Raw genomic sequence first — 12288 nt, 5'->3', positions numbered from 1 at the left:
TTATCAACTTTAGCATCATTTAGAGAGAGAGAAAAAAAACCCGGCGAGGGCTGTTGCAGAAGAGGCAGAACCGATGGTACTCCCCCCTCCCTCTCTCCCTCCCTCCCTCCCTCTGCTTGGAGATTACCTTCTGGCTGAGGAGCACACGGGCAGGAACCGAGACAGCAGCGCAGCGAGGGCTTTGTATTCATTAAACACACATTGCAGCTTATCTGAAGTAAAAGCCTTGTCAGGATGGCACATTGTGTGTGAGAGAAAAGGGGGGAGAGTAGGGGGAGAGAGAGAGAGGCAATGTGCATCAGGGTGATTACAATATCAGCCTGATCCAGATGGAAGCAGGAAAAATAAACAGAGGGGGAGAGAAAGGCATTGGCCTATGACTGAGAGGGGCAACTCCTTCTGGAAGTAGAAAGACCAACTTTGATACACATACACACACAAACACACACACACCTGCTAAGCAGAGCTGCAAGCGGTTTCCAGATCTCCATTTTTTTTCTCCCCTTAAGTTAACATTCACTTTGTAAGCATCTCTCTCTCTCTCTCTCTCTCTCTCTCTCTCTCAGAACAGGACTAAGTTGAATGCTAGGCAATGCTCTTTCTGAGCCAGGTGTCATGCCCCAAAAGATATGAAGTAAAAAATGGATGCACAGGCAAATTGATTTATTGTATTTATAATCTAAGTTTCCTCAAAGGGATCAGGCTAGTGTGCACCACTCTTCTATGGACTGTGTTTTATGCTCACAACCATCCTGTAATGCTGCATTGGCTGAAAGGTGGTGAGTGGTCCAAGGTTACCCAATTTTTCATAGCTCCATGGGGAATTCAATCCTGTATTCAATTCAATTCAACACCTAACAGAGGACAATCCAGGCATTCCAGAGTTTTGGACTGCAAAAAACATCTAATTTTATTGCATTAGGGTACAGTCACTGTAGTCCAACCAATATGATTGTATGAGCAATCTGCCCCAGGGTTTAAAATCAAGATTAGGAAAGGTGACATTCGTTCATTTTCATATAACATATTAACTGTTTCCCTTAGCATTGAATAATAATTTAATTTTCCTTTTCTAATGATTAGCATTCATACATGTCAATCCACCTGCCTATTTCATGGACTGCTTGCTCTTTTCCCTTTGTTTAATTTTGCAAAATGCATAATATCGCACTGTAATGGGTAATGAAAGCTGTAATCAAAGCTGAGTGGAATAGTTTTAGTTGTCTTCCTTCAGTGTAGAGCTAGCAAAAACACATTCTTGTTTGATGAAGAAATGTGCCAAGATGGAGTTATTTACTAGAATATGCCATGCCAAGAAAGTCAATCTAGATAATAAATTTTATTAATTGGGTTCATTTTTATATGCCATTAAAAATGTATCTTACAATAAAATATATTTATTTTCATTGGTACAATGTGGCTAATTATGCCAATTAATAAGAATAACTTTTGGTTCCAAAAAACTTGACTTGTATTTTGTTTGCTTTTACTTATATTTTATTTTTACATCCTTCTTTCCTGCCCCAATTTCCCCCCCCCCCAAATATAGTTACAAAGGGAGGAACAAAAATGGTGGTGGTGCCATCAATATGACCTACCTTAAATTAGGATCTGAACTATATGTCCTAAACTGACAACCCAATGAGCCATGTATTCCACCTCAAATTAACTGGCTTCAACATGTAATAAAAGAGATATACAATCTATAATCTCTTCCCTGAACTGCCAACTAAGAAGGTTTCCCTTCCTTTTAATTTATGTGAAACAGACAACTAAGTAATGTAATCTGATAAATTAGCAAGTCATATTGAATTCAGTCTTTGACCATTTTTGGATTTCTTCTTTTGCTATCTAATATGCTTATGAAACAGAAGAAAGACATTTTTCTAATCCACTGCTTTCCAATGGCAAAGCCAATGTTTATTTTTTAAAAGAAACTATTGGACAAGTTATTCTTTTTTCACACAGGAGTACCGAAGAATAACAAATGGGATGGTTAGTGATTGAGACCTCTCCTAACTGATGTAAAAAACAGAAATGCAATTTTTATATGAAATCAGAATAAAGCCAAGTAGGAAAAAAACTCACACTGTATATCAAACAGGATAACCAACCAACACATTCTACAAGCTCATGGAGACGGCATCAAGTGCTATTAATTATTTGCCATAATAACTACCAGTATATTCTGAAGAAGCATTCTTCTAGATATCAAATAAAGGCAAATAGAGGCAAATGTTTTTCTCCCAATTATTTGTCCCAGCTTGCAATCTTCCATGAAGCATCTGTTTGTCAAAACCAGGCACAGCATGTAAGCCTAGACTGATGTCTGACCTGATCTAAAAGGCACCTCTCAACAAGTAGAAATGAGCAATCATTGCCATAATATGATCCTTAATTTATTTTGGAATAACTGCAAAACAAAGGACAAGTACCCTACTATCCCACCCAAAATCTTTTTAGCACCCCTTTTCTATTAAAGTAAATGGATAAAAGGTCCAATCCAGCATTTAACATCAAAAGAGTGATTCATTTATATGGAAACTTATATCATACATAAAGGTTATTTAGCATAAATCCTCTGAGTAAACTAATATAATATAAGAGTCAACACTGACTTGATGACACATAATCAAACAAACAAATAATGTAATTTTTTCATAGCATCATTAAGATATTGATGAGACATGTACTTTTCTTTCCTATAAAGCTTATGCTTACATTTATTTCTATTTAAACACCCTTAAGAGACAGTTCTATTAGCTTGATCATCAATATAATTTACTAGAACCAAGTACCAGTAGTTGCAATGTAATTTTGTTTCAAGAAATCAGTTTTATAGGGAAAGGAAAAATTAGATAATTGTTGTCCAAAATTTCTAAATGTACATTGTGAAAAATAACAAATTATATTGGCTTAAAGTGGTATGTGTTCATTTTCATCTATTTGAAAGACACAACACTTCCACTTCTTGTTATCCCTTTCTCTTCACACTCATGTTTTGGGCCACTAGATTCAAAGAAAAATAGATATATATATTCACACAAAAAGAAAGTATGCTCACTGCAAATAGATCATTTCTGGTAGTAGCTATTTTAGATGTAGGACTGCAAATGTATGGAATGCCATGGCTGGATTTACATACCCGTTTGTGAGCTTGTTTTTGGTTTAGCATATTACGATTTGTAATGGTTTAGTGAATTACGTATATCCAGATAATTATAATTTATTCAGGAAATCAAATTAAGATGATCACGGCTTAAGAAAACGTTAATTCCAAGTCAATATTCACAGCACTGGTTTGCTAATTTAAAATCAATCTGAACTTTATCCTACATTACATCTTAGAAAATAAAAGCACAAGTCATTATGAGAAACACTGAATTTGGACCCAGGTCTACAACACATCTTCCAATAAAGAATTCTGTCCAACTGTTTAGTTCAAAATTCCCTGTACTTATTTTCCAGACCTACAACATACACTGCCCTTATAAGGCATCTTATTTTTTGATAAAAAATATCTATTAACACGTTCCACTACTTTTTTCTTTACAGAAAAAGGAAGCAATATGTATGATATACTTGATAGTCAGAATGAAAATGTGTAAGAGATGAACCATTCATAATCAAAGCTGTCTGAAAGTTCAAGCTTGGGGCTATAAATCTTAATTTCAACTGATTCTCTCTTAATAATGGTTACCTTCCTGTAAATCAAAAAGGTCCATCTGCCTTAGGCAGAGAAGCCTTTTTAGCTGCTTAATGCTTCGAAATCTAACATCTTTTCTTGCATTGAATATGTGAATTCTAGTGTGCAATAATGTGAGAATACCGACATATGACTATTATGCCATAATACCTCATTGCTCAGCTCATCATCACTTCGCTTGTAATTCTTATGTTAATTATGGTCATAATTACTATAAGCAGATGTGGTAGAAATTCCTAAGATCTTTTTTTATGGCACAGTGTATATATTTTAGTCCTCTAAGATTAGTGATCATGTGTATCCACACAATCAGGTTAAATAGAATGCACAGAAAATGCATGCTTGGACTAAAATATTCCTCTTTCATTTTAGTAAATTTCTGTACACTATCCTACATATCTTGTATTAAAATGAGGAATATTATGATTTGCTACTAAAATTCATGCTTAATGTAAATTTAGCATCCCCAGCTCATCCATCTCTGATGCATACTACAAGTCCATGGCAACCACATAGCATTTACTGCCTTTCAAAATTAGGACTGTCCTGTTTATACACCACTACTTTGTAATAATATAATTAAATTTCATTGCAAGGAAATTTCTTTTCCTTTCTTTCTTTCTTTCTTTCTTTCTTTCTTTCTTTCTTTCTTTCTTTCTTTCTTTCTTTCTTCTCTCTTTTCAGTCTTTAATTAGTGTGAACAGACAGGTGACCCTTCTCATACAAACTGGGCTCTAGAAATAGACCAAAAGTATCTATTTCTGTTTAGACAACATATAGAGCTCTACTCTCTTCTTATCACTCACAATTACTTCCATTATGCCAAGGCTATGCTTACTTTAATAAAAACATTCACTGCTCTTCAAACATCATTTGAGAACTTCTTATCAAGGAAGGTAAAAAAATAATGAAGATGGATGTTGATGTCTATCAGATTAAGCTAATAAATTCTAAATCAAAGTCTCTCTTTTCACAATCATTAATCTTTTAACTATTCTTATTTGTAAATACTGGTCTTATTCACTGCTACTTTTATTCCCCTATAGCTTAAATAAAATCAAGCTTGAATTATAATATAATTGTTCAATTTAAAAAAAAATCAAATGCTGTATTTAACAATGTATGAATTCATGTGAAAAAGTAATTATGCCATGTATTGGAAGGCTTTTGTCTAGTGAGATCATTCAGTGCTCAGCATGTTAAAAGGAATGTGGAGATTTAAAAAAAAAATTCACACTGAAGTCCATTCTTCCATGAAAGATGGTCCATTTACATTCTAATAGTAATATTCCTTTTTATGTGATAGTAAAACTCCCATAACGATCACTTCTTAAGTCAGAGCTCTTGAGAAAAATGTCATTTTTAAAAACTTCTTCTAGGCAGAGCCAATTCAAAACAAATCACCTTCATCGAACAACAGATTATTATTTTGTTTCTGTTGAGTAGTTTCAAATTGAACTTAATGGGGGCACTGGAAAATATTTGGTTTGTTTTTTTTAAAAAAAGGTCCATATTGGCACACTGATTACCAAATATAAATCCTTTGGAATTATCTAATATTTAACAGCACTGGGACTGCAGTAAACAAAGTTGAAGTTATGAACAAATCCCAATTTCAAGAATGCTTCCCTGTCTGCAATGCAAACTACTTTCAGAATGCCTGCTAAAGAAATGCTCCACAGAAGCTCAGTGGTTCTCCTTTCAGTGGCTGTCAGCTGAGCTCCATTTCAAAACAGTGAGAAATAGGAGTTGACAGAGGAGAATTCCTTAAGCTTGCTGGCCATTGACCACTATTTCAGGTGCCCTGAGCTTCCTGCTTCCTTTTCCATGCAACACACAGTACTTGTCAGCATAAGATATGATGTGCTGCAGAAACATGATGACAAATTGATACAGTAGAAGGTATACTTGTGGCGCTTTAGTGGAGGGTCATCGGCAGTAGTTTAACAATGGGAATGGGAAAATGCTATTTCAAAAATAAAATTAAAAAAAACTGAAATGATGGATACCTTTGAAGAAAAAAAAGCTGAATAGCAGCAGATACTAGAATGAAATGGCCTGATATCATTAACTACATTCCACTGCAAAATAGAATTATTACTTGGTTCATTCACAAGATTTTGAAAGTGAAGCATTTCTCGTTTGTATGTGAAGATTTGATTTCCCAATCAGCTGTTGCTATAAGCTTTCTAAACTAAACAATAAACTATATTTATAACGTTACACAGTACAGTACTGGAGTTAGAAAGGGAGAGGTAGAATTGACCAAGCTGATTCATTATGCACAATGAAATTTGATATGCTGTCTTGAAAAGTTTCATACCAATACTTTAAAGAAAATACTTGTGAATATAATGACATTTCATCATTGATGAGGCTTGAAGAAGCCACCTATCTCCTCATCTCCTGTCATTCATTTAATGACTGGTTATTGGCATGTGCTTCTGATTAAAAAAAAAAATTCAGTTTGGGTTTCTAGAAAAAAGTCTTTGGAAAACAATTCTGTTTTTAAAAAATGTAAGATCATATCAGTTGGCTTTATGCAGGAAATCATTCCAGAATTATTTAAACTAATCTTTCCAGCATCTCTCAAAAAAGCAATAGCTTTTATCATTTATCGATTATGATTCAATCCTTAAATCTAGTATAAGAATACCATCCATGTTATAGCTCTCTATTTTCTACAGTCTCGCTAATCATTGATTAGCTGAATAAAAACTAAGTACAGAGTCCTTGAGATCAGCATGAGGAGCATCTTTCTCAACAAATAATGCCATCATGTCTAAAAAGGTACCAATTTGGGGAGCATTTGAAGTACGTTATTCATGACACAAATATTCACGTGATACAATTCTGAAATTGCTATTAAGGTATTTTGAGTTTATTTCAGAACTATGCATTCATTAAACAGTCAAAACAGATAGAAATCTGCCTAGCACTGAAAGGGAGAAAAAATATGATTTGGTCAGCAACTCGGACCACCATCAGGGAATAAATCAATTTTGAGCAGCTGTAGACAGCCATTTAAGTCTGGGACCTGAACAGATTAATTAGGAGAAGCAATGTTAAAAGTTAAAGGGGTCAGAGATACATTAAGTACATGAATTTTTGCATTCCAAGACTCAGAAGTCATCCATCAAGGAGGTGGGCCAGATTGTTATATATCTTAGGAAATCTCCCACCTTTTTTAAAAAAAATAAAATCTAATATAAAATCTAAAGCGAATCTAAGGCTGCATATTTATGCATTTATCTAGGAGTAAGTCCTGTGCAGTGCAATAGGACAATTGCACTACCCTTCTATTTCCAGATGTGCTGTCAAAGAAAAGTAGTTCAAAGGTGTAATTCACCATATGATAGTCACCTATCTGGTTCAAGGATAAATAGTACTCCACTTACATCTAAAGAATAGAAGAAAGCCTGGCTCATATGTGCTAATTTAAATCCAATATAGTTTGAAGAGATTTCCTGACCAGCTTTTCCTAACAGTAAAGTGAATAAAACTTCAAATCAATGAAAATGGTTAGTGATCAGTTGTATATCTATGATTTTTGAATAGTGATGATTTTAAAGAAAACATATCAGTGATTTATAAACTTGGGCTGTAATTCTGTCTAAATGCTATACACTTACCTGGAAGGACCACTGACCTCAGTGACTCCTACTTCTAAGTAAACATGTCCAGTTAGGCACATGCAATACATTTAGAAAACTGGAACCTGTTTCAGACCTCTTTTCATAAAACCAGCATTTCCGAAAGTAATTTAATTAGAACTTTCAATTTCCCGGGTTTTTTTACAGTTAATACACAGTTTTGTGCATTTCTCCTTCCACATATTGACATGTATTGTAGTGACACTCATAATAATTTCGGATTTGAAAAAGCAACGCCTAGTGCATCTTACCTGAAAGGCATTTCTGCAATAAAGGCAAATAAAGGGTGCCTTTTGATACCCTTTCTATATTGTGTTCGGTGCAGAACGTACCTGACCCGCATTTATCCTGATGATTACCTATATAGCAAAGCCATCACTACGGGTGTTTAAAATCTGTCAAACAATCTTGCATCGCACGAACTCGTACCCAGCAAGGAACAACTTCCCACGGGGACAGCACATTTTTAGGAAAGAAATCAGCGTTATATCTTAGCACTTAGCACCCCCCCCCCACTCGCCTAACTGCACGGCTCTGATTATTATTCGGCGTTCAACGAAATCATTCGGTACATGCTCAGAGGCGCTCCTGTACTTTTTTTCCTCGGGGGGGAAAAAAAAGAGAGCGAGGAAAAATCCCCGTCTATTTTCCTATTAGCTCAGATTTTTAAGTCTCGGATGAGACACGCCGCTTGCCGCTCCGGATCTAGACGGCAGGCGGAACTTAAAACGCAGGGCTAAAACTTTTTTCTCCTGCGCTGGGTTGCTTGGAGGAAAACGTCGATCGGGCCAAAAGGCAAGAACCGACGTTGCTGCTTTTCGCCAAGCAACCCTCCTCTCGGCGGGCGAAGAGAAGCCTCAATCCGAGAGGCTGCAAGGCTGCCTCTGGAGCCCGCCTAGTTTAAGCAGCAGCGCGGGAGGGGGAGAGGCTCAGGATTTCCCGCCTGCCCCCAGAATCCGGTCCTCCAACGCAGCTCCGGGCTCTTTAACAGCGCTGCTGATCTCTCCTATCAACGATAAACGCTTTGCCGGGGATGGGGCGGCGGCGGCGGAAGAGATACTTACACCGAAAAGGACTGGAGACTCCAACCATTCGCCACAGGCCGAGAGAGCTGAAAATAAAAAGTTCCCGTCCTTCTTGAAGGAAGAGCCGACAGCCCCAGGCCGGCTGGCGGAGAAAGGCGAGCGAGGAAAGAGGAGAAGGTGAACCTCGCTTCCTTTCTTCTTCTTTTTTTTTTTTAAAAAAAATCCTTCCCCCCCCCCACCAATCCGGAGGACCCCGGTCCACACGACCGCGCACTCGAGTCCAAATGCCGGGAAAGTGGGGGGGAAAACGGGAAACGAAACACAAAGCCCAAAGTCCAGCTGTCCTTCCTCCGGCCCGTGCAGCTTTGGCTGGGGCTGCGGGAGCTTTACTGGAGGGGCCGCGCCGAGAGCCAGGAGCAATCACACCTGGTTTGCAAAATCATCCCCGGCGCAAAAAAAAAAAAAAGAAAAGAAAGAAAGAAAAAGAAAAGCGGGGAAACGAGCCGAGAGTCTTGACAGGCGACCGGCCGGAGATCCTCTTTTGTGGCGAGCCGAGGCGAGCCGAAGTCCCAGCAGCAGCCGCTCGTCCGGCGCTGTCAACGGCGAGGCGCCCGCTTGCTGCCTCTCGCGAAGGCGGCGAGTCATAGATCGGCGGGCTTCCCTTGCGCCCGACCGCCTTGGGCAAGCCGCTCCATGCAATGGCTGCGCAGACCCGCCCTGCAGGAGCGTCTCCGCCGCTTGTTTGTTTGCCTCCCTCCGCGTGTGTGCGTGTGCGCGCGTGTATGGATGGGTGGGTGCGTGGGTGAGTGAGTGAGTGCGCCTGGGTCTCTTCTTCCCCCCCCCCAACCCACTCCTCCTCCTCTTCTACAGCCACCTCTAAAGTCAAGCAGCCGACTGCAAGCAGCTGGCCTGGCTCAGCTACCCAGGTGCAGAAGGAAGGGCTTAAAGCAGTGGGAGGTGATAGAGTTAGGAGACATCTGTGTCGGGAGGAAAGGGAAAAAACGGGGCGGACGGTGGTGCGTGTGTGTGTGTGTGGGGGGGTCAAGTATATGTTAACTACCCTCGGGTCTCTTGTCCTCTTGGGCAGCAGGCTCCCTTCGTTTTCCTGCCTTTTCCCGCCTCCTCCCCCCACCCACCCCTACCTCCCCCCTTATACAGTGGACGTGCCACTTGCTCCCCAGCCGAGCCGCTCCCCACGGCTGCTTCCTTTAAAAGTCCAGACCGCCCTCGAGTAACCCAAGACAAACACTTTCACCAGCCATCTGGAGAGCTGCTGGCTGCCTCCCCCCCTGCTTGTATCTCCCGTCACTTTCGGAAAGAGGCAGCCGGGCTAGAAAGCAAGCCACTCGGCGATCCCCTCTCGCTAATTCTCGCTAATGGGGAACCTTGACTGCTCGTCTTCACGTTAAACATTAGCTGGAGGGGGGGGCACAGCCACCGTCGTCGGATTCTTTCGGGTGTTTATTCTTTTCTTTCCTTTTCTTTTAATTTCTCTCTTTTTTGGGATTACTGTTTTGGAAAAAGTTTTTCTGAAAAACAACATAAAAACATAATTTACCCCGGGTGAGAGAGGCTTTTCTTAGTTTCAGGCTTTTGCTGGATGAGACTTTTCAGAGGCCCTCTCCTCAGCAAACGTGCATTAAGTTGGTTAAAGAATTCTAAACTGGAAATAAACCTTGGGATGCAAAATGCTGCTTTACCGATTGAGCTTTATTTGATTAACACTTGTTGCAATTAGCCAGTTCATTCATTGCTTCTTGAGTTATGGTTGTTTAATTAGATTTTAATTGTAAGTACTCTTTAAAAGGGGGCTTCCTGCTTAGGTTCCACAATGGTAGTATTTTTACAAACATTCTATGCTTGTTTTGTGATTTGGGCAGTGGGCTTAAAATCACCCACACACTGCATATAAAAGGATTTTTTGTTACGTAAATTGTAGCATTAGCAGCCAACCATTATGGCTAAATTACAGTGTTGTGCAATGGTAAGAGAGAAAGAAAGAGCATTGAGTGAAGACAAGGACTCGGGTTCAAGTCACTACTCAGCCATATAAACTCTGTGGGTGATCTTTGAGCTACTTACTATATCTCAGCCTACAAAGTTATTTGGAAGATAAAGTAACATGCCTATTTTCTCAGCAAACGGAAAAAATGAATGGTTTAAGTTACAAATTAATACTGTATATATTTGGTCTAGTGGCTAAGCTACCCTTAGAAACCAGGAGACTATGAATTCTAGTCTTGACTTAGACATGAAAGCTACTTGGATGTTTTTGGGCCAGCCACTCTCACCCCAACCTATCTCACAGAGTTGTTGTGGGAAAAAGAGAAGAAAGAAGGAATATTAGGTATGTTTGCCACCTAGAATTATCTATGAAAATAAAGGTTGGTTGGTCAGTTGGATGGATGGATGGATGGATGGATGGATGGATGGATAGATAGAAGATAGATAGATAGATAGATAGATAGATAGATAGATAGATAGATAGAGATAGATAGATAGATAGATAGATAGATAGATAGAATAGAATAGAATAGAATAGAATAGAATAGAATAGAATAGAATAGAATAGAATTTTATTGGCCAAGTGTGATTGGACACACAAGGAATTTGTCTTGGTGCATATGCTCTCAGTGTACATAAAAGAAAAGATACGTTCATCAAGGTACAACATTTACAACACAATTGATGATCAATATATCAATATAAATCATAAGGAAGATGATAGATAGATAGATAGATAGATAGATAGATAGATAGATAGATAGATAGATAGATAGATAGATGTCTTTATTAAATTTAGTTTATGCCCATCTTGCTGATTTTGGATTTGCATGACAGCAAGATGTCAGAAAATAAGTTTAATAAAAAAATCTTTTTTAAAAAACCGTATTCATCTCCAAATAGTCACCGTCATAAAATCTGAACTTTTTCATTGGTATGACACATGGACTTGCTTTTTACTACAAAATCATATCTGATCAAGGAAAGAAGCAACTTAGAACTAAGGAGAAATTTCCTGACAATTAGAACAATTAATAAGTGGAACGACTTGCCTGCAGAAGTTGTGAATGCTCCAAGACTGGAAATTTTTAAGAAAATGTTGGATAACCAACTGACTGAGATGGTGTAGGGTCCCTTCCAACTCTGTTGTTATTATTATTACATTCCAATCACTTCCACCAACGGATGCTTGAAGGTTGAATCATAGCTATCCCCAATCTAAAATCTAGAAGTAATAGACGACTCCAGTCCAACTCAGGGGTGAAATCCAGCAGGTTCTGACAGGTTCTGGAGAACTGGTAGCGGAAATTTTGAGCAGTTCAGAGAACCAGCAAATATCACCTCTGGCTGGCCCCAGAGTGGGGAGGGAATGGGGATTTTGCAGTATCCTTCCTTTGTCACACTTGCCAAGCCACACCCACCAAGCCACACCACGCCCACCAAGCCATGCCCACAGAACCGGTAGTAAAAAAAAATGGATTTCACCACTGGTCCAAATCATCTGGCGGTTGGCCATAAGGAAGAGATGACGCTTCACTCACTACTGTATTTTCCTGTTTGTGTTCAATCCTACCTTCTATTCAGTTCAGTGGTTAGTCATGGAGCTTTTATATTCCAAAAAAAACTTTTGTTGCTGCTATTATTATTAATCACCCAACAGTTTGTAGGGAACTCTATCTGTTAAAAAATATATATAGTGTAAATCAAATCAATATTTGGCTGCAGCATAAAATACAGATAAAAGCTAGCAATTGCAACAATAAATCACAGCATATACTATAGCGGTGTTTCTCAACCTTGGCAACTTTCAGATGTGTGGACTTCAACAAGCCAGCAAGTCTGGCTAGGGAATTCTGGGAGTTGAAGTCCATATGTTTGAGATTTGCCAAGGTTAAGAAAC

At 38.8% G+C, this 12288-nt stretch overlaps 1 protein-coding gene across 4 annotated transcripts in view; it reads right to left on the bottom strand.

The window, feature by feature from the left end:
- Positions 1-9382, bottom strand: part of RUNX1T1 (RUNX1 partner transcriptional co-repressor 1) — a 171232-nt gene extending 161850 nt beyond the window's left edge. For 2 of the 4 annotated variants that reach the window (XM_058174998.1, XM_058175002.1), the window contains exon 1: positions 8424-9371. Coding sequence is in view for 1 of the 4 variants with exons in the window: in XM_058175002.1 (XP_058030985.1) it covers positions 8424-8451 (28 nt within the window). In the remaining 3 variants the exon portion in view is untranslated. Of the gene's footprint in view, positions 1-127; positions 189-8423 lie in introns of those variants that run through there. The other 2 variants (XM_058175005.1, XM_058175000.1) reach the window with 2 other exon arrangements.
- Between the last annotated feature and the right edge of the window lie 2906 nt (positions 9383-12288).

Source organism: Ahaetulla prasina, chromosome 3 (genome assembly GCF_028640845.1).
Source record: "Ahaetulla prasina isolate Xishuangbanna chromosome 3, ASM2864084v1, whole genome shotgun sequence".
In the NCBI taxonomy this organism is placed as follows: Eukaryota; Metazoa; Chordata; class Lepidosauria; order Squamata; family Colubridae; genus Ahaetulla; species Ahaetulla prasina.
The sequence above is the reverse complement of the archived record's forward strand: the minus strand, read 5'-3'. Positions and strand labels throughout refer to the sequence as shown.